Consider the following 23,087-nt stretch of genomic DNA (forward strand, 5'->3'; position numbering starts at 1 on the left):
TATAATGCAAATTCAATCATGTACGATTTAATTGATTGCGCATGAACAATGCAATACCAATCAATGAGACCATGTGTTGATCGATTTCCCACACTTCAATTTCATATAATTTCTAGCCATATGTTAGCCCTCATTGAGGCTCCATGTTGTTCTTGCATGCACCTTGTCTCTATTTATAAAAAAATCATGTGTGATAGTTTGTGTAGGAGGAAATGATGACTAGCAAAATTTATTGGCCTCTTTTACTCAAAATATTTTCATAGGAACATTGGAGGGTTGGAATATTTGGTAGTTTCTCCTATGTTCGATGTTTGTATCACTATGTTCTATAGAACTTTTTCCTTGGAATTCATGCATTGTATTTTGTAGAAATGTCCATTGGATAACTCTTCTTGAGAATATTATTTTTGTTTTCCGATGATGCAATCAAACAACATACACCGCAAATTCAGTCATGTAGGACTTAAATGGGCATGGACATTGCAATACCAATCAAAGAAACCATTTGTTGATAGCTTTCCCACACTCAATTTCATAGTATTTCTTACGAGATGGTAGGCCTCATTGCAATACAATCAAAGAGATCATTTTGTGATTCTTGCATGCACCTTCTCTCTACTTATTAAAAAATCATGCGTGATAGTTTTTGTACGAGAATAAAATAATGGAATTTTATTATTAGATCTTCTAAATTCTGTATTTTCAGGATTTTGAGTTCCAAAGAAAACATGTATAAATGGAGAAGTACAAAAATATATAAGAGTATCTGCAGCCACAACCAGCAAATTTGGGACCTCAAACGTCCGTTGGCACGCCCGTATGAGCCCACACACAGTGACCGTGCAAACCTCAAATTTTATCATTTGCAACCAAAAAATCTATTTTCAAAATAGCTGATACATGCACGTTGATCATCACGTTTGCGTTGGACCGGTCGGGCTGTCAAAAAAACACCAAATAGATTTCTCATACTTAAGATTTTTCACATCCGTGTTGGGCCAGAGGGTTTCAAATGTTTCTAGTACAACCTCGCCGACTAAGGAGATAGTCAAGCGGCTTAAATAGTCGGGTCGTCTAGAAGCGATAAGCTTCAATCATCATTATACCCTTTGTGGAGCAGATGGACTATTACTATGAATCTTCCCAACTTATCACATAGAAGATTCATAGTCACGGTATATTCCTTCACAAACGGAACACTGGAGTTTGCATGACTCTTTTTGAATCATAAAATAAAAATCTCTTTCAATGTAGTAGGGCTATCAATGTATATGAATGACATGATCTTGACACTTAATATACAATCATCGGTTGATGAAATGCATTCTAGTGTCAAGCTACCTCATTCACACAACGAGAACTTATCGGCCTATGCAATCAACGAAGAAACTTTGCCGCCGCCACCGGCGTTGCTATTTAAGTCGGTCGATGTCCAGCTCATGCGGCGGGGTGGTACTAAAATTTTGGTGGAGCGACACGACCAGCTTAGGCAAGCTCGTCTTCACGCAAACGCTAGCTCCTCTCCGATGCGCGCCGGAGCAGAAGCACGTGAGGCCAGATTTCCATGTTGTTGCATCCTTCACATTGTAGAGGTGAGAGAGGAAGGAGCTTCGGGTCGCTGTAGGTGAGGCCGCTATGAAATGGAGAGGTGTGCCCGATCGAGCCTAGTCGCGTCTGGGTGCCCTTATATTGTCCCTACATTTGGTCCTGATTTGAATGATCCTGCTTAGTCCAGGCCTATAGGGACTAAGAGCATCTCTAGAAGATACCTTAAAACTCCGGCGAAATGCGTTATGTGGGATGGTTTATGGGGCGGGTCAAAAAACCATCCCGATATGATCCACGAAAAAGGGTCCAACCCGTAGTAATTTTAGACGATGCCCGTAAACCACCCCCGTTTCCGCTATATATTAGGGCGTCGGTGCTTTTTAGGGTTCGCGTCCAACAAATCCCCTACCCTCCTCCGTCGCAAACAACCTCCCTCCAACGAGAAATCACCTAATTTCGGCAAGGATTTCTAGTGCCTCCGGCCATCGGTCTCTTCGGCGATGGCAACCGTGTGTGAAGGGTGTGACGGTGGTGACGGTTTCGGTTGGCGCGGCAGGTTCTGGTATGGTGGGTTTGCCAGCCGCAAGCGTCGCAACAACGGCGAGGCCGGCAGCCCCTCCCTCCTCCTTCCCGTGACGGATGCGCAAAGGGAAGCGGTGTGAAGTCCCGCAGCGTTGGGTCACGCACGTGGGCGAGTTTCCAACGCTTGGGGAGGATCTTTGACCCGACCCTCCGGCGCATCTGGGCGACCGAGACCGCGTGGTGGCAGACGAGGAAGGTCGCCACGGCTAGCGATGTAGTTGCGGCCAGGCGCGTGCACGAGCTCGGGGAGGAGTACCAACTCATGCAGACGCTCTCCAGCACCCTGATCTACCGCACCCTCCACGCCAATGAGCCGTCGCCACACGAGGACAGCCCCGGCGACAGAGGGCGACGGCGGCGACTTTGACTCCGGTGCGAAAGCGTAGAACAAGTATTCGTGTTAGAAGTAGAACCCCGCGTAGTATGAACTACTTTAATTTCCGTATGAACTACTTTAAGCTTGTATGACCTATGTTTGGAACTCCAGTGATGTAAATTATTATGATGCGAACTACTAGCTTTTTAAATCATGTTGAATTTCGATGATGTATGTGGGATATGTTATGTCTCAAGACATGTCGTCCCATAAATTTTGTTTACGGGAGCTCGTAAACAATTTTGACAGCTTGGTCTGTTACTTGGTTTGATAGACATGGTCTAAGTGAGTGGTCAGGTTAGGTTAACTTTTTATTTACCGAATACTGATCGAACGGACATTGTGGGTGTTTAGAAGGAAGATAGGGGTTCATGCTCCAAAGGTAAGAGATGTCTCATCCCGTACACATCCAAATTAATACTACACCGTTCGTACAAATGTCACCAAAACGTGAAAACTTGTGGGTCAACGAGAACATGAATTCAGTTGCATCTATGAAAACCACCACACAGAACGGGGCGTACATCGATCCCTGACAAGTGCAACAGCAACAAAAGTGCTGTTGGTTTTTTTGTTATCAAGCAATCTTATTTTAAGAATGCGGTTACTGGCTTCTGCCAAGCAGTAGGCATCACTAGGCAGTGGCACATCACCCAACTACTGGTCCCCTGAATTATCCAATGACTAATCCAATCACGACTAAGCAGCGAGCGAGCTGCTTCCTAAATGGAACATAAATAAGCAGCGTAATCCCACGACTAGCTCCCGGCGATCTTTGTCACTGCCTTGAGCTACCTACCAGCCATGAAGCGGCAGCTCGTGGCCACGCTGCTGGTCCTGATCGCGCTCCCGGCGTTCGCCGCGTCCGCTCCGGGCGCCGGGATCGCGGCGCTGCTCACGCACGCCGACGCCGGCCTCGGGCTCGCGAGGCCCGAGCTCGTGCGGCGGATGGCGCACCGGTCCAGGGCGCGGCGGCGGCGGCTTCTGTCGTCGCAGGCGACGGAGGCGGATCGGCCCGTGCGCGCCGGCCTCGGCGCCGGCGCCGGCGGCAGCATCATGACGAACGAGTACCTGGTGCACCTGTCCGTGGGCACGCCGCCGCGGCCCGTGGCGCTCACGCTCGACACCGGCAGCGACCTCGTCTGGACGCAGTGCGCGCCCTGCCTCGACTGTTTTGATCAGGGTCTGGCGCTCCTGGACCCCGCCCTGTCCTCCACCTACGCCGCGCTCCCCTGCGACGCGCCGCTGTGCCGCGCGCTCCCGTTCACGTCCTGCGGCGGCGGCGGCGGCGCCGGAGGGAGCTGGGGCGAGCGGAGCTGCGTCTACGTCTACCACTACGGCGACAAGTCGCTCACCGTCGGCCAGCTCGCCGCCGACCGCTTCACCTTCGGCAATGGGGACGGCCACTCGGAGCGGCGGCTAACGTTCGGCTGCGGCCACTTCAACAAGGGCATCTTCCAGGCGAACGAGACCGGCATTGCCGGCTTCGGGCGGGGGCGGTGGTCGCTGCCGTCGCAGCTCGGCGTCACCAGCTTCTCCTACTGCTTCACGTCCATGTTCGAGTCCAAGAGCAGCCTCGTGACGCTCGGCGCGGCGGCCGAGCTCCGGAGCGGCACCGTCTTCCAGTCCACGCCGCTGATCAAGGACCCCTCGCAGCCGTCGCTCTACTTCCTCTCACTGAAGGGCATCAGCGTGGGCTCGAAGCGGCTGCCGGTGCCGGAGCGGCGGCTGAGGTCGACGATCATCGACTCGGGCGCGTCGATCACGACGCTGCCGGAGGAGGTGTACGAGGCGGTGAAGGCGGAGTTCATGGCGCAGGTCGGGCTGCCTGTGATCGGCGCGGAGGCCGGCGCGGCGCTGGACCTCTGCTTCGCGCTGCCGGCGACGGCGCCGTTCTGGCGGGGACGGGGCCGGAAGCGGGCCGTGGCCGTGCCGTCGCTGACGCTCCACCTGGACGGCGCCGACTGGGAGCTGCCGCGCGGCAACTACGTGTTCGAGGACCACGGCGCGCGGGTCATGTGCCTGGTGCTGGACGCGGCGGCCGGGGAGCAGACCGTCATCGGCAACTACCAGCAGCAGAACACGCACGTCGTCTACGACCTCGACAGGGACGTGCTGTCCTTCGCGCCGGCGCGGTGCGACGAGCTCGTAGCGTCGCTCTAGTGGTAAAAACTGTGTACAGATGAGTAGTAGAACTCGTAGCACCTGATCGGGGTGAAACGCGCCGACGTGGCGGCGGCGGTGGAGGACTGAGGCGGCAGGGTAAATTCTGTGCGGCCGTGTAAGCTGGACCGTCCATGTAGCTGATCTGAAGGTGTACACGCATGAGCCTTCTCAATGGAAAGGCCGGGCGCCTCGGTTGTACTGTACAGTTTGGAAAATTCCGAAGCTAAAAGGCATCCATAGTGTGTTGCTGCCAAAGTTGCGCATCGATCAGAATTTGGCATCGGCGTCTAGTTTGGCATCGTCCCCACAACGTGCGTGGTTCCCTACTTTTTCGATGTGGCAGCACCCCCGACAATGGGTCAAACTAGTGCCAAAAGCTACTTTGAAACTTGACACCACCATTTTGACATACATTGTGGATTCCCTAAGCCCCTGTTTGGTTCCAAATAAGTCACCAACTTATAAGTTAAAAAGTGTAAAAAATGACTTATTTTGTCAAACAGACACAACTTATAAGTCATCCTAACTTATAAGTCATAAGTTGCTCCAACCCAACTTAAAACTTATAAGTCATCCACTTTTACATGGAAAGGTGACTTATAAGTCAGATGGCAACCAAACAGGCGTGACTTATAAGTCACTGATTTTAAGTCACCTGACTTATAAGTCACCTGAATTATTGAAACCAAACAGGGCCTAAGAAAAACATGTCCTTGACACTCAGGCATCGTACAATGCAAGGTATTTAGGGAAGATGCTTAAAGAAATAAATCAGATCTTTTTTAAGTATCGATGTTTATTTTTTAGGTACATTGCCGCTTTATTGCTTGACTAGACGTTGCTAAGGATCTCGTCCGATACAATTCCCAGAATACAGTCTCGGGGAATAGAAAACCAAACCTTACATAGTTCATCGCTTAAGCCTACTTTAGCTAATTTATCCGAGACAGAATTTGCACTACGCCTTACCCATGACACTTTAACTTCTTGGAACATCTTCACCATCCCCTTGATCTCCTCTACGAGCGGTCCTGCAGCCGATAGATTTTTCTCCTCCCCGTTCAACATATCGGCGAGTGAAGCAGAGTCCATCTCCACGTGTAGCTTCGTCGTTGTAAGAGCAAGGTGGTAAGTGTGGTGTTGGTGCAGTGCTACGTGACCATGCGGGAGCGTTTAGAGCGGCTACTTGCCATTTCTTTGAAGGCGTTTCTGATCCGAAGGCTGCGGAAATCCATACATGTAAGAAGGCAATTTAGGTGGCGGCTGAACTCAACACGACGAAAATCCAGTTTATTTATTTGTTAAGGATCTTTGTAAGCATCTAGCATTGTACAAGACCTTAGGAGCGTTCTTAAGGGAAAGCAAACCAATGGGTCTCAAGATGTTTCTCCCGTCGGTGCCTAGCCTGAGGTGTTGCTCTTCTTTAAGCTCGTACATTACTTTTCCTTTTTCTCTAAAAATATAAATGAAATATTTTGCAAAAATGTAAACGACCATATATTAAAGTCGATCAACTCTTGCACGGTCATCCTTATAGAAACTTAAAATTACACGCATGTCATTATTGGAGGTACGATGCATCTTTCCTCCTAAATTCGTCGACGGCGCGCTATGAGCGAAGGTCGATGTCATCTATCGTCCTCTAAACATCATCAGGAAAACGTTGACAAACGGCTACGAAGTCGTGGGTGCGAATCAGAAGATGGCAGTGATAGTGACTGAAAAATAAACCGCCACGCCAAGGAAGAATACTAGACGATCATGTTGGAAATATGCCCTATAGGCAATAATAAAGTGAATATTGTTATATTTCCTTGTTCATGATAATCGTTTATTATCCATGCTAGAATTGTATTGATTGGAAACTCAAATACATGTGTGGATACATAGACAACACACTGTATCTAGTGAACCTCTAAAGTACTAGCTCGTTGATCAAAGATGGTCAAGGTTTCCTGACCACACACATGAGCTTTCTGCTACTGTTTTTCTGCATGTCAGTTTACTGCTACTGTTTTCCTGCATGTCAAGTATCTATTCCTATGACCATGAGATCATGCAACTCCCAGACACCGGAGGAATGTCTTGTGTGTATCAAATGTCACAACGTAATTGGGTGACTATAAAGGTGCTCTACACGTATCTCCGAGGGTGTCTATTGGGTTGGCATGAATCGAGACTGGGATTTGTCATTCTATATGACAGAGAGGTATTTGTAGGCCCACTCGGTAATACAACACCACAATGAGCTTGCAAGTAATGTGACTAAGGACTTAGTCACGGGATCTTGTATTACGGAACGAGTAAAGAGACTTGCCGGTAACAAGATTGAATTAGGTATGGAGATACCGACGATCGAATCTCGGGTAAGTAACATACCAATGGACAAAGGGAATAGCATACGGGATTGATTGAATCCTTGACATCGAGGTTCGACCGATAAAGATCTTCGTAGAATATGTAGGAGCCAATGTGGGCATCCAGGTCCCGCTATTGGTTATTGACCGGAGAGTGTCTCGGTCATGTCTGCATAGTTTTTGAACCCACGGGGTCTACACCCATAAGGTTCGGTGACGATATAAGCATAATTGAGTCATTGTTTTGGTGACCGGAGAGTGTCTCGGTCATGTCTGCATAGTTCTCGAACCCGCAGGGTCTACACACATAAGGTTCGGTGACGATATAAGCATAATTAAGTCATTGTGTTGGTGACCGATGGTTGTTTGGAGTCCCATATGGGGCCCCAGACGTGACGAGGAACTCCGGAATGGTCCGGGGGTGAAGATTGATATATAGGATGAAGGCCATCAGAGTTCGGAAGTGTTCCAGGGTACACCGAGGGTATGACGGAGTGTCGAAAGGGGTTTCAGGAGGCCTTGGCAATTGTTTGGGGGCTCATGGGCCAAGGAGAGGGGGCACCGTAGCCCACCAGGGGGCTGGGCGCAGCCCCTCACATGTTCCCACTTCCACCGAAGGGGAGGAGGCCTCCTCCTAGGGCGCCGCCAGCCCAAACTTGGGCGGCATGGCACCCAAGAAGAGGGGCCACCAACCCTAGCCGCCTCACCCCTTGGCCGCCAGTCCCTAGGGGAAATCCTAGGGCGCCCTCCCCTCTCCCTTCCCCCTATATATAGAGAAGTAGAGAGAGGGCGGCCCCACGACAACTTGTCACGGCGCTGCACCTCCTGTCCCTCGTAGTTTCTCTCCTTCAAATACCCTACGGTGAAGCCCTGCTGAGTTTTCACCACCAACACCTCACCATACCGTCGTGTTGTCGGAGGACTCGGGCTGCTACTTCACCATCGCTCACTGGATCGAGGAGGTGAAGGCGTCACCAAGCTGTACGTCGTTGAACGCGGAGGTGCCGTCCGTTCGGCACTTGATCGGGAGATCGCGGGACGGTTCGTGATTGGATCGTGAAGACATACCACTACATCAACTGCGTTCTTGGACGCTTCCGCTTAGCAATCTACAAGGATATGTAGATTAAATTTCTCCTCTCATAGATGGTCATCATCATGGATAGATCGTGTTTTTGCACAGAATTTTTTTTGTTTCCATGCAACGTTCCCGAATAGACCACCCCATATACAGTCACACGGGTTCAGGGGACCCTCACAAGCTCCCCTATGATGCTTAAACTGGAGGAACATCACAGGTCGAAGAAGGAGCCAATGGACCAAGATACGAGGCGTCATTGTGTACTCCGTCATAAGACGCCTTCAAACACCACTTATATAACATCAAAACACAAGCACATCCACCACTTCATAAGTGCGATGACTAGACGATCCACTATCTTCTCCTATGTCATTGGTTAGACTCGGGAAAACTTTATTCTTGATCCACACGACACCACCATCGCCACAAGATTAATGCCTCTAAGGAACCAAACTCTAACCCTAAAAGACCTAATGTAACCAATGGTGGAGCATTGGTGGGACAATTCACATCCTTGCCTTCCCCGCTCCTCCCCCTTCCTACGGGATTTTTTAACAAATATGATTATTTATCTATTAATTGCTCTACTAATCCTCCTACGTCTCTGATCACCCTAGGCTTTTCTATGTCATTGACTCATTTGCGCCCCCCCCCCCCCCCCCCGGCGCGCGCACCCGCGCGTTGTGTTTGGTTTAGGCTCTGGCAGTGAATGTAACTACTATCGCGCATCACTGAATCTCGCCGTCGAAGCGGAGAAGGGACATGTGGGCTCGCCGGCTGGGACCGTGTGAAGCGGTGGTGGTTGTCTGGGGTTTCTGGTGGATTGGATGCTCTTCTTTTCCGTAGCACAATTTTACGTACATAACTGTTCTTTTATTAATTTATTGATACACAAAGATTTCATGAACAATACTACTTCATATGTATCCATGCATGCTATCTTAGGTTGGTCATAGTGGAAAGTATCATATAGTAGTATCATGCATATGATACTATTGTATGATACTACCTTCATAATGCATAGTATCATAAACTAGTATCATAGATGACCTTATTTATTGACATGCATGACACATAGTAGCATAGCATTTAACATGTTATGGTATCTACCTATGTTACTCTGACCATCTCTCTTTTCTTTTATTATGTGCCATCAGCATGTTTGCTAGTCCCAAGTACTTCCTCCGTTCCTAAATATAAGACCTTTTAGATATTGCACTATAAACTACATACGGATGTACATAGATATATTTTAGAGTATAGATCCACTCATTTTGCTTCGTATGTAGTCTTTTAGTGAAATCTCTAAAAGGTCTTATATTTTGAAACGGAGGGAGTATATGTTACCACCTAAGTTACTCCCACTATGGCCCGCCTTAGGTTCTGCACGACGAGAGGAGAAAACAAGAAAACTTTGTATTTATTTGCTTATTAATATCATTGCATGCACTGAACTCACAACTGCATGTTGTATTAGGTAGTCCCAAATCATTAAAAAAACACGACCCACATCAGTTATTGGTTGATTTCTTTGTTCTTGACAAGTAATAACAAACGAAATACAAGTTCATGCACCGCGTCTAAATGTTTTTAGATTATTTTGTTCTGTAATGTGTCTAATACGCTGATACTAATATAAAAGCGTTTAGATCGTAAAAGTGATCTAAACGTTTTTATATTAGTTTATAGAGGGAGTACTAAGAAAGTAACAAACATCTACTGTTTCCATAGCTTACCTCTAAGTCGTCGGCCAAAAATCACCGCAGGTACGTCCAAGTCACCATGCGCCAAAAGGCACCGTGAAGATGTATTTAGCTTTCGGCGCTTTGTCAGCGGGTCAATACGAGGCCTACTTTGGTGTGCAAAAGGGTCAAAATCTCCGACCTAACTTATATCCACTGCTACAGCCCCTAACTCATTCCCGGGAATCCGGCGTTTTCATTCCGCACATATGCCATTTGGGACAATAAACTAGGCCATTTGGGATGATAATCTAGGAGGTCGGAGACGTTGACATGCCAAAACAAAGGCGAGTCGATGACATATGGCATTCAAAGTCCAGGCCATACTACATGGCTCATCCGCCGCAAGTGTGAGTGCAAGGCCTTGGAATCTACGACATTAGGAATATGGGATCGTAATCTGTAGGAGACTGGGGAGGTTGGGGACGTTGACATGCCTGCGTATGGTGAGTCCATATGCAGGCATCAAAGTCCACGCCAGGGCTGGAGATGCTGCCATGGCTGCACGGTGCAATTCTCAATCATGACATTTGGAACAAAAATATATAGATTGAGGTGGCATCAAAATTATTCACGTTTCCAACGAATATAATAGGGAAATCGCTGCATTGCAGCTCTGTTTTCTCGCAAAAACAAACGCCATATGGAAGGACGCTGAAACTGCGTAAGCAATTTAAACATCAAGTTGCTGTGCGCTACAAGGATTCATGAAACTGGCAACGTTTTGTCTCAAAGGTCACAAACTAATGTAAGCACACCCACACACATACTCGTCAACCGAGCAGTCAAATTTCTGTGTACATTCGGGCCTACATATGCTACTGGTGTTGTACAGAGATCATTCATCTGCAGATGGATGGCCTACGTTAACTACACAAGTCAATTTGTCAGCTACAGATGTCAGTCAGTCACAACCCGCTACTACCCTCCCTCTTCTTTCATCATCCACCAGATGTAGCTACTTGTTCTCTGTTACAAGACTAAACTAATGATTGCAGAGATGACAATGTACATAGCATATTTCACAAAATCTGCCCTCTGATAACTTAATTAGTGGATGAATTCACCCATGCCGCCACGTCATCTGAGTGGCATCAGCTCAAGGGGTCAAACCTTCTGGCTGGAAGCTCAAATCACACTGCAAGGGCTCGGTGTGCACCATTTTATAACCTCAGCTCGTCCGTGCCCCTATTGGCTGTGTGATGAGATGGTAACACTGGCCAGCCCCGCTTGCTGCAATCTGCTTTTCGGACGCCGGGCATGAAACCATGTTTCCTGGCGATGGAGAAAGGAGCCACTTCGATAGGCTGCTGCTATCCACCAACAGGCCCTTGTACTACAACATCCTGACTCCGTTGCTTCTTTTTGGAGGAGCCACGGCGAGTATAAACAAGTCTCTTTGGAGGGTGTTGTTTCTGCGACAGAGCTTGGTAAGATGTAATAGCAGGCTCCTTTTTAGCTGTTTCTTCATGCTGCAAAGTCATATAGTTCAAATATCAGCAATGAGATGTATAACAGAATATAAATCAACAGCAGGAAAAAAAACTGAACCTTTTTATCTGTTGACTTTGTTTCTCCGTCCTCTAATATCTGCAAGGCATTATCTGTTGACTTTGTTTCTCCGTCCTCTAATATCTGCAAGGCATTATCTGTTGACTTTGTTTCTCCGTCTTCTGATTTCCGCAAGGCATTATCTGTTGACTTAGTTTCTCCGTCTTCTGATTTCTGCAAGGCGTTATCTGTTGATTTTGTTTCTCCGTCTTCTGATTTCTGCAAGGCATTATCTGTTGACTTTGTTTCTCCGTCTTCTGATTTCTGCAAGGCAGTAGCTGCTCTTTCTTGAAGATTCTTATGAGCGAGTGATTCCACATCATCCAACTTACGCTTGTATGATATTGTTGATGTCGAACTGTCAGCTGTATTCCTATCAGTGTCCTTGCTATGCACTGGAAACCTGATAGTGTGTTTCCTGGGAATAGTACTATCCACTGTCACATCGTCTGATCTCACTGTGATATCATCCGACCTTTGCCTTTTTCCACCATACGAATTGTTATTAACAGAAGTAGTGGCAGATTCTGAACTTGCTCCAGGTGCAGGCGTATAACATGAAGCCCGCATCGAGAAGGCAACATAGTCCCTCTTCACAGCAAGTATATCATGTTCACATACAAGCAACTCTTTCTGATATAAAAAAAAGTTGGCATGTAAAAACTCCATAACTATTGCAGCTAGACAACTAACATATGACAAAGTATCATATAAACTGGCATGAACAAACTTTGTACACATTTGATGTTTTGAAGTATGCTCTTTACTGTATCTCAGATGTGTATTTAATAATTAATATGTTTTGTTTAATAGTGTATCTGTGTGTAGCCACCATCACACCTACTCACTTTGAAATCAACTATCCAGAATCTTATACTTTTTGTGAATTCTCCATTTCTAAATGCCTCGCAACCACATGATATGTACCAAATCCCCTAGACAGGAAAAACAGTACAGTAGATATTTAGAACGCCTGTCAAGAAGTCTAAACTAGTCGAACCTAGTTCATAGTAATTTTTATCCTGCAACTCACTTTTCTGTGAATGATAAATCTCAAGTTCCCTCACCGTAAAACAATACGGCCACCCACCACAAAAGAGTAACTGGGTCATTAAAGCCCAGCATTGGTAAGTAAAACAGAACATATTTGCAAACATAAAAATCTACAGAAAAGGAGAAGGGACCAGTCCTCAATTTTTCTGCTGCAAACCACTCTGTTTCAAGATATAAGTCACATGTTGCTGTGGGGCGGGTATCTGGGGAACTTTGTGAAGTACTAGAATGTTCAACATATCTAAGTGTCTTGTATGTACTAGAATGTTCAGTAGAAATATATCCACATCTAAGGCGTTGATAGGAAAATCAGATATAATACAATAATTGTGAAATCAAATGATGCAAGTCACTCAGCACTATCACTACTAACACAAAGGAATAATGCCAGTAATTCTCGAAGAGATCATACTAGTGCCTGATGAAAGTCTAGTTTTCTGGGCAACCAAAAGGCACAAAAAGTAAATGCATATCACAGAGACGGTACCTTCTCCTTTTCTCTTTTAACAACCCTCTCGCAAAGAAGACGTAATCTTTCCAATTCAACCTGCCACGTGAGAGGTAATATTACATTAGCATAAAGCATGTTTAACCCTAAGGAGTTTGTAAGCAGAAGGTGCTCTTTTACTGCACAAGCCTTGTGTTAGTGATATATGCAGAGTCAATAGTACCACTTATAATGATCTATACTGAAGATAAGCCAACTCAGGACAGAGCGTTTAAGGCTTCATCGAATACTAACCTATGGAAATAACCTTATTTATAACACTTAAAATACGGATGCCACCACCAGCAATAGAAACACTAGCTTCAAGCTAGCATTGAGTACACATTACCAAAATCTAAATATTTTAGGAGTTCATATTTCTTAAGCATAATTGCTCCAAACTGGTCCAGAGATAATACAATAACAACAACAACAAAGCCTTTAGTCCCAAACAAGTTGGGGTAGGCTAGAGGTGAAACCCATAAGATCTCGCGACCAACTATTTCTGGCACATGGATAGCAAGCTTCCACACACCCCTGTCCATGGCTAGTTCTTTGGTGATGCTCCAATCCTTTAGATCTCTCTTTACGGACTCTTCCCATGTCAAGTTCGGTCTACCCCGACCTCTCTTGACATTATCAGCATGCTTTAGCCGTCCGCTATGTATTGGGGCTTCTGGAGGACTGCGCTGAATATGCCCAAACCATCCCAGACGATGTTGGACAAGCTTCTCTTCAATTGGCGCTACCCCAACTCTATCTCGTATATCATCATTCCGGATTCGGTCCTTCCTTGTGTGGCCACACATCCATCTCAACATGCGCATCTCCGCCACACCTAGCTGTTGCACATGTCGCCTTTTAGTCGACCAACACTCAGCGCCATACAAAATTGCGGGTCGAACCGCCGTCCTATAGAATTTGCCTTTTAGCTTTTGTGGCACCCTCTTGTCACAGAGAATGCCAGAAGCTTGGTGCCACCGGCTTTAGTACTTTCCAAAAAGATTTTTCTCAACTTCCAGATAAATATCCTAAAAAGCATCTACAGCTTGCAAAAAGCTAAAGGCAAAAGCAATGAAGTTCTTTTTTTTGTAAACCCTACGACTACTAGTTATCTGATAGCCACATACATTAATCTGGTCAGCTTGGGATACGGTTTAACAGTAAACTAAAGCTGCTCGTTAGTACCTATTAAAATTGCCGGCATGGTACATGCCACAGATATTGGCATATAAATTCAAATTCGAAGGTTCTTACATAGTGCTACTTTCAGGTTTCCAGCTAATACCTACAAAGCGACTACATAAAGCATGCAATGGTCACATTTACCCTCATTTGTTTCATGATTGTGACTTCCGCGGGTCCATATTGTTGAGAGTCAACCTGTGAAAGTTTACAAATAAGAGAATAAGAGTATTGTTAACATAATACTGCTATAGAAGAATAATAAGAAAATGAGTGTTGTTAACATAAGACTGCTATAGAAGAATATTATAGTACTACATTTCTATTGTACTAGCAGATACATAAAAGACGGATTTTGAGGGAAACCACTTCCTTGTTGCAGATCAAAGATATCCAGCTAAACATCTTAAAGCAACACTTACCTTTTTTTGCTCAATACTGTGATTGCCACAATATGCTTTGTGTTGCCACAAGCTCCCAAACTTTTTTGTGTTCATGTAAAGACCAGCATCTCTAGCACATGCAGGGTGGAAAGTAACTTGACAGCCTACAGTGCTGCACTGCATGGTTGAAAGAGAAAACATAGCAAGAATGAATCGGTTTGTCTTATCATTCGAGCTTAGGTCCAACGAATAATTTACAAGTTCAGACCTTCAAGCATGTGCCAACATTATGTTGGCAGATCGAGCATGTGTCTTTCCCCTTGAGAAGACCCTCCTTAGATAGATCCAAATAGTTAGAATATATTACAATAAGATAATTAGCACGAACTTATAATATATGTCTTCAGGTGGTATCAATACTAAAATTATGAGCATGTGTGATACTGGAAAGAGGTTAGTACCATTCCATCTACTGAATTGCATTGTCCCCTTTTGAATGAGCTCTCCAGGAGCCACTACAGAAATTTGACGAAGTCAACAATGTCAATAAATTAAGCAAGGCAGCAATATGAAAAATAAAGATGCCAGACAAGGTACCTCGGCACAAAAAGCATGAACCCATTGCCCGTTTGTTGTCTTACGAAGAGCTCCTGATGTACCATGGCACAAACCACACTGCACCAACCAGGATTTTAAACCACTGCAGTCCGATTGACTATCTGACACGACAGCATCTGATAGCATCTCTTGGCAACGTTCACACTTCCAGGGGCCGGTGGGATTCGTTCGACTCTGGTAACAGTCCAAGTGGACAGCAGCCTGCAGAACGTGTGGGGTTAATGATTTATTGAAGTGCAACGCGAGGAAAGTACAAGAAGGGAGATACAAAGCACCTTGCAGCTTGTGCAGAGAAACACTCGGTTCAGTACGGTCTCACGTCGCATGCACACATCACACGGAAGACCATTTTTCTTGGAAAATTTTGCCAGATCAAAAATGCCAAAATTAGTATCTGCTGAGACTTTACTGTTAGAAAATGATGGATCCTTTGTTTGTGGCAACGAAGTCAATTGGCTGAGTCTTAAAGATCCAGCATGGACTTTGGTAATACTCTGCAACAATGAAAAGAAAAATATGAATGTCCATAGCACAAGATCAATGAAACAAGCACAAGAACAGTATAAACCTCTTGTTTGACAGGCACAGCATCATTTTCTGGCTCTTTCCGAATGTTTACATCTTTTGAGGTGGGTGCAGCAAAAGGTGCAGTTGCAGCTAGGATAGCCTGAGCTTCTTTGTGTCTCCTCTCTGTGTTGCCGCGTTTCTTAGCTTCCCTTATATCACGAAGGAACTGATTCACAATGATATGGTCCCACTTTCTTTTATTGGAAGAATCCATTTCTTGAGAAAGACTCTGGACAACCTTAGGCACAAGATCTTCTGCAAGATATAATGAGAACTGAAACATCGATTCAGAAAGCAGAAGAAATTACTCAAGTATTCAGTTAAGTTTGCACTCTCAAGACCAATCAGTTGATATATCTGTAAATAACTATAACAGGACAGCAACCAAAATGATCCGATACTTACGTAAAATTAAATACCATAAGAATTACAAATAAAATTAGCAAATAGAAGAACGCGCCCTTACCATATCTCTGGTTCATAGCAACAACATCATTGAGTAGCCTGGATTGTAAATAAACTATCTCTCCTTCTATTTCGTCATGGGGTGAATGCTCCAAAATACCTAATGACTCTGCTTTAGAAGCCTGATCAACTGCAACTATATCTGTTAATTGCTCATGTTTTGTTGGTGAACCACCAAGGTTTTGGTCATGAGGAGGGTAGGATAATTCTCCTACTTAAATTGGACAAAAGAAAGTAGATTATAAGCACGAGATGTAAATAACATTATGGTAACTGATGTGATTTAATTGATGGCGAGATGTTAAAAGGAATACCATGATAATGTTTAGCCTGTTTATTTTGATTCGGAATATGATCGCACAAATTCTGCAACATTGTCTCAATAGATGGATGAATATAGTAATCATGGCCATCAATGCTGCATGAAGCAAATACGAGATTAGGTTGTTCAACAGATCGAATTGCCTCTGTGCAGAGTGGGCAAGAAAGACATAAGCATAAAATGATTGATGAACCCTACGTAAGAAAAGGTTGGCGAGAAATATGATCGTCACCACCATCATGACAAGTGTGCACGCAATTTTCAACTGAATCAGTGTCTTTATTAGCTTTATCACCATCTGGAAAACAATGATCAAATGAAGAGATGCCTTCCTCAAGTTCTGAGCCAAGTTGTAAATCAGTTACGTTCTTACTTTCACTTCTATCCAATGGACCTGTCCACAATACCGAAAGAAGTGAGTCTACAATAGCGAAGATGAAATATTTAGCAGTGCAACTCAGACAGATTCCTTATAATTTGAAATTTAATCCTATGACTACAAGGTTACCCAGCACTCAAGTACCCCTCTCAAGGAAAATCGTAATTGAGTATTTCAAACAGTCAAAAGTTAAAGCTAATAGAATGGTCATAGTAATTGTAAGTAGTAACAGACTACTAGCACACTGGGTGTAAAATATTTAGCAGCGCAACTCGAACAGATTCCTTATAATTTGAAATTTAATCCTATGACTACCAGGTTACCCAGCACTCAAGTACCCCACTCTCAAGGAAAATCGTAGTTGAGAATTTCAAACAGTCAAAAGTTAAACCTAATAGAATGGTCATAGTAACTGTAAGTTGTAACAGACTACTAGCACACTGGGTGTAATTAGTTCACACACCATACTGATTTCAACTGATTGAATAGAGAAACTCCAGAAAAAAAAGACTAACAAACGCTGTGTTTCTGTTTGTAAGGGTGGGGCAGTTTTCCCCGTTTAGTTCCCGAAATAATGCACACATGTGACTTTATTGAGTTTTTCACTTGTTTCCTTCATTTAAGACCCATTTTCTCTCTTCGTTTCTAAGACTCAACTAGCTAATTAGTCTCTCTTCAATTTCCAAGGAACTTCAAGAAGGATATCAGGGTCAGTGCTTTTGGTTTTTCTCTTGGTTGTACACTCTTCAAAAATCATTTGTGCGCGCTCAAAATATGCCTTGTATTTCTAAAAACATGTCGGATTCCCAGATCAAGGGCCAGAAAATGCATAGCAATCTTTAATACCACACGTCCATACCTTATATCCAGATAAAGCTAAGATAACAACACAGCATTGCCATGGCTAGACGTATTGCCAAGAATAAGTATTTCCATAAATCATTTTTCGCAATGGACAGTGAAGAGCAGAGATACACCATGTGTTTAGAACAACCGGGTGAAGAATCAGCAAAATTAACAAGCATACTGTTCACACACTGAACGTAGCTGCACGCACAAATGCATCTAGTTTGTTACCTTCCGGTGCCACAGAACCCTCTTTTAGAGATTTCACTTGAACAGGAGGCACATGAATAGAGTTTTGCAGCAACTTGATGATTTTCAACTTCAGACCAGGGGAGAAGGTCGATGTTTCAGGCTGTCAAGGAATAAAAAACCATATATAAAATAACAGAGGTAGTAGGATTTAAGGCCTAAACAGTGTAGCATGTAAAATATTATGACATCACTACATAGACGCAGCTATACGTACTTTTATAAGATATAAGATATAAACATGTATAACTGCTATCCTTCCTAGTTACATGCCTATGCTAGGCTTTAGTCAACTTATAAAGTTTGTTATAACTTATAACTACAGAATATGTCAAAATCATAAATTAAAGTTAACTCTAGCATTATGTTTTTCATACAAGACTATCAAATTTTACCAATCATGTTTATCGTAAAAAATCAAATAGTGCACATTGAAAAATGGACCCAATCATGTTTAGGACAAATTATGTACATGCAACCTAGAGAAACAGTTTATAAAGTACATAAATCCAATACAAATTACCACAAGAGCAGCTTCCAAGGATTCAGATGAGAGACCCAGTTCTGATTGTATATCACCAATACTAACTTTTCCTTGGTCAATTAGCTGCCAAGTACAAGCATAAAACCCACTTATTAAGTAATAACACCAAACACCTGTACAAAAATTTTGCTCCATAAGATTAGCAGGTACCTTTCTAAGAAATGTAGAAACATCACCAGAATTGCTCACAAGATTCCCAGCTCCTGTAGGCTGATCAACAACCATATTTGTGCATTGAACTTGTTGACTTTCCATGCCTCTGACAGCACATGTTGAGGTAACCAGCTCTGTTGTCTGCGCTTTGTTTAGGCTGGACAAACTAGAGCTCATGGATGTGAAGTTCATGAATTTGTCCTTACTCTTGCGTTTAGATCTTATTTGAGCAAAATTTTCATCATCCAGCCCAACTTGTGTGGTATCCTGTTCAGCAACACCATTGACATGGTGTATGGAGCTGATTCCTCTAACTCTAGTATGCTTCGAACAAAATATCCGTAACTCAACCTGCAAACAGATATACAAGAAAACTATTAGCAAGCATAAACAACAAAACCAAGGCAAACAGCATACACGAGAAGAAATAGCCTAACATTTTTAAGCCCAGATTTTCCCCATATCTCCATCTGATGCTTTTTCTCTCTTGCGCATATAGGATGAAAGCAAGCCCGGCATGTCCCTGGAAAAAATAAGTAGTTAATAACCAAAAAGGAACATATATCAACAAGGTTAAAGAAAGTGATAGGTGTAAATTCCTAGTTTTGTCTCTGCCTAGCAATTATCTTGCCTAAGTGCACGCATAGCAGCGGTAAATGGTAGGTGTTCTGCTTGTCCCTAGCGCCTAGGAACGCTCAAGAGAACACCTGCGGTGTCAGTGTCCAAACCGTCTTATTTGTGATATTGAGGTAATATATCTAAAACCAGAAGAAAATGCCTTTAAACATGGCTTACAAATTTAAAAGTAGCAACAAAACAAAAACAATGTCGATCCACACACACACAAAAACAAACAATGGCCCACTTTGGGACTGTTCCTAGGCAATTGCTCCAAAGAGTTCACTAATTAGGGACTGTTCTGTCATCTTGATACAAGAATACCAACAAGAACAGCAGAGCCCATAGTTACCCATTCAGCTTACAAGGGGTATATGTCAAACAGCTGCCTAGAGCAAATTATGCTTCCTCTTAGAATTCACACCAACGACTATAATCTAATAAGCTAGTGTTTCCAGGTTATACGAACTAGATTCTCCAGAAAATAGGTTTATTCTTCGTACCAAGGCAAAAGGTTTTTTTCATGAAGCGCGACATCTGAAACCCCTACAAACCCCATAGTTGAAAATAGAAACTCTTACACTGGCAATTTCTATCACCACAGGAATGAGTCACAGTTAGAGAACGATGACCAGCTGAAGAAATAAAATCCACTTAACATGCTAACTTAAATCATGGAATAGCTATCATATGACATCCCAGAGGGCTAGTATTCACTATGCATGCTCTCAAATTTCTGAGATTTCAATCAGAATAAGAATCTTCTTATAATGGCAGTAGGGTAGCAGACCATAACTGGTTGCGTAGTACTTATGCTCTTGATTGTTCACCAAGTTACTTCCGTCGAAGCGCTTGATGCTATTTCTAGTTATTTATGATGTTATTAGGGCATACTACCGTCATAGCTAAAATATAGCACATACTCAAGTGTCACTACCCATGCACCCATGCAAAACAATTTGAACTGTTGGCTAGTTTACATATATGCCCATGCATGGATCTCCCCTCCCTAAAAAGCATTTTGAAGAAACGTGTTGCTTAGGTTGGCTCCCAGGATGGGGGGGTTAGAAATTTTAGAAGCATGTATTTTTCATGTGGTTTAAGTCTTCGGTTTTTTATAAGCTTAATAAAGTTAATGTCAGCACACATTACACTTTTCACAGAATCAACCAAACAACACACACATTTCACCTAGATAAGAGCCATTTCAGGCAACAAGATGTGCACAAAGAGCAGAACAAACCTAGGGGAACCCATAGGCCTTTTGTCATTAACAGTTTCCATGATTGTATCATTCCAGAAAAACTGAATGTTTTTATGGACATGTACAACTAAAGTACCATATCAAGTATGCTTGTCAAATAAAGCAGGTCACTAATTTTCCAAGAACAGTTTCCATGATTGTATCATTCCAGAAAAACTGAATGTTTTTATGGACATGTACAACTAAAGTACCATATCAAGTATGCTTGTCAAATAAAGCAGGTCACTAATTTTCCAAGAATATTGAACGAAGGCGGTTTAATCTCATCACACATCATGTTTCTTGTCCTATGCAATACAAATGTTCTTATATTAAAATATGTAAAGAATATTGAACGGAAGACGATTTAATCTCATCACACATCATGTTTCTTGTCCTACACGATATATATGTTCTTATATTAAAATATGTAGGATTGTGTTACATTCCATCGTCAACAATGGTATAGATCCAGATTGCAATGCCCCGAAAAGCAGTAAAAGTTTGATCATCAAATACCGCAGTTCAAACAGCTAAATTCTTAGTTGGAACACCATCCTCAAGATGCACAGCCTGCCTATGACTAACATCGGCAAGTACTATGCAACCTTGTAAAGCCCTCTGCTAGCAGATTAGAGTGATTAATAGTTCAACATGAAACAGCTTTTTTGCAGGAATTATAAATTTGCTTCTGCTGTTAAGTCTCTGAACCAGTTCTACTTCTGTCTCCTATGAAGTAATCACAACATACCAGCAAATCAAACAATACTCTGGTCTAATTCTGATTCTGCTTGATCCCTGTGAATTTGGCAGTTATTAACTACAATGAATCATTTCAGACAACATGTGGTAAGTTTATGTGAGACCTTACCACAAGAAAAGGAAGGGACAAGGGGGAACGTGTACCATTTCAGTGAGACAAAGCAGCATAAGAAGAAAGAAAACTAGGTGAAATATTTAGGAGTAGAATTTCACTATAGAGCAATGCCATGAGGTGCAATGTATCCCATAAATTAGAGGCTTTCTGGTATACACAAGGATCACACTTCTACATGTGACAGAGTGGAAATACATACCATGGCTACATCGAACACATGCACCACGCATAATCTTGCAAATAGTGCAGACCATTTTTGTCCGCTTCTCTGGGATGTCACCGATATTTGTGATCGGTTCCATTGAGTCCGTGTCCTCTACAAAAACCTCCGGTGCCCATAGACTACAGAACAAGTGTGCAAAATTCAGGTTGCCCCCATTTGCAATTCCACCAGGCTCACATTTTACAGGTTTCAAAGCACCTTTCTCCGTTGAGCAAAGCACACAAGGCATAAACGCAATCCTGCCTGCATCACTCTGTGTCAACCTCCGTTCACACAAGGCACACATCCAATAGCCATCTGGCTCGACCTGCACACCGTAACACTTCTGGTGCACCGACACCTTGCAGCTATTGCACTGGAGCATCCTATTGGATGCAGCATCACTCTCTCCCAAACAACATACATCACATCTTGAACCAGAGTCACTTTCCAAGGGTGGCAGGACCACAAGCTGCTCAAGCCCAGCATCTGCACCCAGCAGCTTCCTCTTCTTGTTTGGGCGCACCGAAGTGAGCACAGCCCGTCCTCTTGCTCCGAGGAGCCAATTCAATGAGGAGTCCGGATTGTCGTTGCGGCCTGGTAAAACAACACCATCTCTCTTGCCTGGATCTAGTTCAATTACCAAGGGCTGCTCGTCTTGGTGCAAAATCACCTCCTGCATATCCCGTACACAGTGCTCTTCACTAGTCCCATTGCTATTGACTAGCTCCGTACTGTTCCAAATAAAATCTGAGCTCTGATGTGGATCATGTTTGCTATGCACCATGCCGTTCTCCAACTCCATCGAGTTTGAATTCGAGTTTTCGGCGACCACGGCCGCATCAGACGGATCAACATGTCTCCCCAACACTTCCTTGCCACTGCCCACAAACGGCACGAGGAGGCATGGATCGAGCCAGCTGGAGCTGGAGAGAGGCTTGGGCTCTGCCATCTCCAAATCCTGCAACGTCATATCCCGGAAGTAAGGCTCCATCCTGTCCCAGAAAGCATTGGATCTCGCTTTGGGCTGCTCCACAGCAGCTGCAGGATCCGGCGGCTGGGCCTTCTTGTGCTTCCTCCGCGCGTCGCCGACCACCGCCCATCTGACGACCCGCGCGGGCAGCAGAGGGTTCCGGGCCGCCGCCTCCTCGCCGTCGAACGGCGAGCGCAGCGACAGCGCCTTTCTCGCCTGCTCGGACGTGGACACGCCGCCAGCCTCCGGCGAGGCTCCGGCGGCCGCGTCGGCGTCGTCGCCGGCGAGCGGCGCATCGTCGCCGGCGTCCGGGGAGGACGGGGCCGCGTCGGCGTCGGCGGCGGGCCGCGCTCTCCGGCGAGGCGCCACGGCGGTCGTGGGGGCGGAAAACCTCTGGGGGCTAGGGTTTCTCTCGGGTCACGATTTTTGGGGGAGTTCAGATCCGCCAGCGGGAGAGGGAGAAAGACGGAAGAGAGAGAGAGAGACGGTTGCTTTTGCTTCTGCGTAAAAAAAAAATCGC

General features: G+C 44.5%; 2 protein-coding genes across 4 annotated transcripts; one reads left to right on the forward strand and one right to left on the reverse strand.

Annotated features, from left to right (window-relative positions):
* Nucleotides 1–3,091: 3,091 nt before the first annotated feature.
* LOC123409908 (aspartic proteinase nepenthesin-1-like) lies at nucleotides 3,092–4,887 on the forward strand. The gene has a single exon (XM_045102780.1). The coding sequence runs from the start codon at nucleotides 3,311–3,313 to the stop codon at nucleotides 4,667–4,669; it is 1,359 nt and encodes a 452-aa protein (XP_044958715.1). The 5' UTR covers nucleotides 3,092–3,310; the 3' UTR covers nucleotides 4,670–4,887.
* A 5,669-nt stretch (nucleotides 4,888–10,556) lies between these two features.
* On the reverse strand, nucleotides 10,557–22,840 carry LOC123409909. Of its 3 annotated transcripts, XM_045102783.1 has the most exons (19): nucleotides 21,592–22,840; nucleotides 19,092–19,177; nucleotides 18,652–19,005; nucleotides 18,481–18,564; nucleotides 17,940–18,060; nucleotides 16,857–16,877; nucleotides 16,682–16,781; nucleotides 16,476–16,579; nucleotides 16,163–16,375; nucleotides 15,698–15,951; nucleotides 15,405–15,623; nucleotides 15,109–15,330; nucleotides 14,973–15,026; nucleotides 14,780–14,845; nucleotides 14,551–14,688; nucleotides 14,273–14,326; nucleotides 12,944–13,003; nucleotides 11,404–12,036; nucleotides 10,557–11,324 (listed from the first exon to the last, which is right to left on the reverse strand). In XM_045102783.1, exons 1-19 carry the CDS (start codon nucleotides 22,586–22,588, stop codon nucleotides 11,166–11,168), a joined length of 3,939 nt encoding a protein of 1,312 aa, XP_044958718.1. In that variant the 5' UTR covers nucleotides 22,589–22,840; the 3' UTR covers nucleotides 10,557–11,165. The 3 variants fall into 3 exon arrangements, with proteins under 3 accessions (XP_044958718.1, XP_044958717.1, XP_044958716.1); XM_045102782.1 differs by having other exon boundaries at nucleotides 16,163–16,372; nucleotides 16,682–16,877; XM_045102781.1 differs by having other exon boundaries at nucleotides 16,682–16,877.
* Nucleotides 22,841–23,087: the final 247 nt, after the last annotated feature.

This window comes from Hordeum vulgare, chromosome 7H (genome assembly GCF_904849725.1).
Source record: "Hordeum vulgare subsp. vulgare chromosome 7H, MorexV3_pseudomolecules_assembly, whole genome shotgun sequence".
Lineage (NCBI taxonomy): Eukaryota > Viridiplantae > Streptophyta > Magnoliopsida > Poales > Poaceae > Hordeum > Hordeum vulgare.

Bases quoted from the DNA above. Each gene is read 5' to 3' on its own strand.
- LOC123409909 (XM_045102781.1), bottom strand. From the start codon at position 22,588: ATGGAGCCTTACTTCCGGGATATGACGTTGCAGGATTTGGAGATGGCA. The intron at 16,878-17,939 runs GTAACAAACTAG...TATTGTGGACAG, and splicing joins GGGTTCTGTGGCACCGGAAG to GTCCATTGGATAGAAGTGAA. The intron at 15,331-15,404 runs GTGCTTTGTATC...CACGTTCTGCAG, and splicing joins TTCTCTGCACAAGCTGCAAG to GCTGCTGTCCACTTGGACTG.
- LOC123409908 (XM_045102780.1), top strand. From the start codon at position 3,311: ATGAAGCGGCAGCTCGTGGCCACGCTGCTGGTCCTGATCGCGCTCCCG.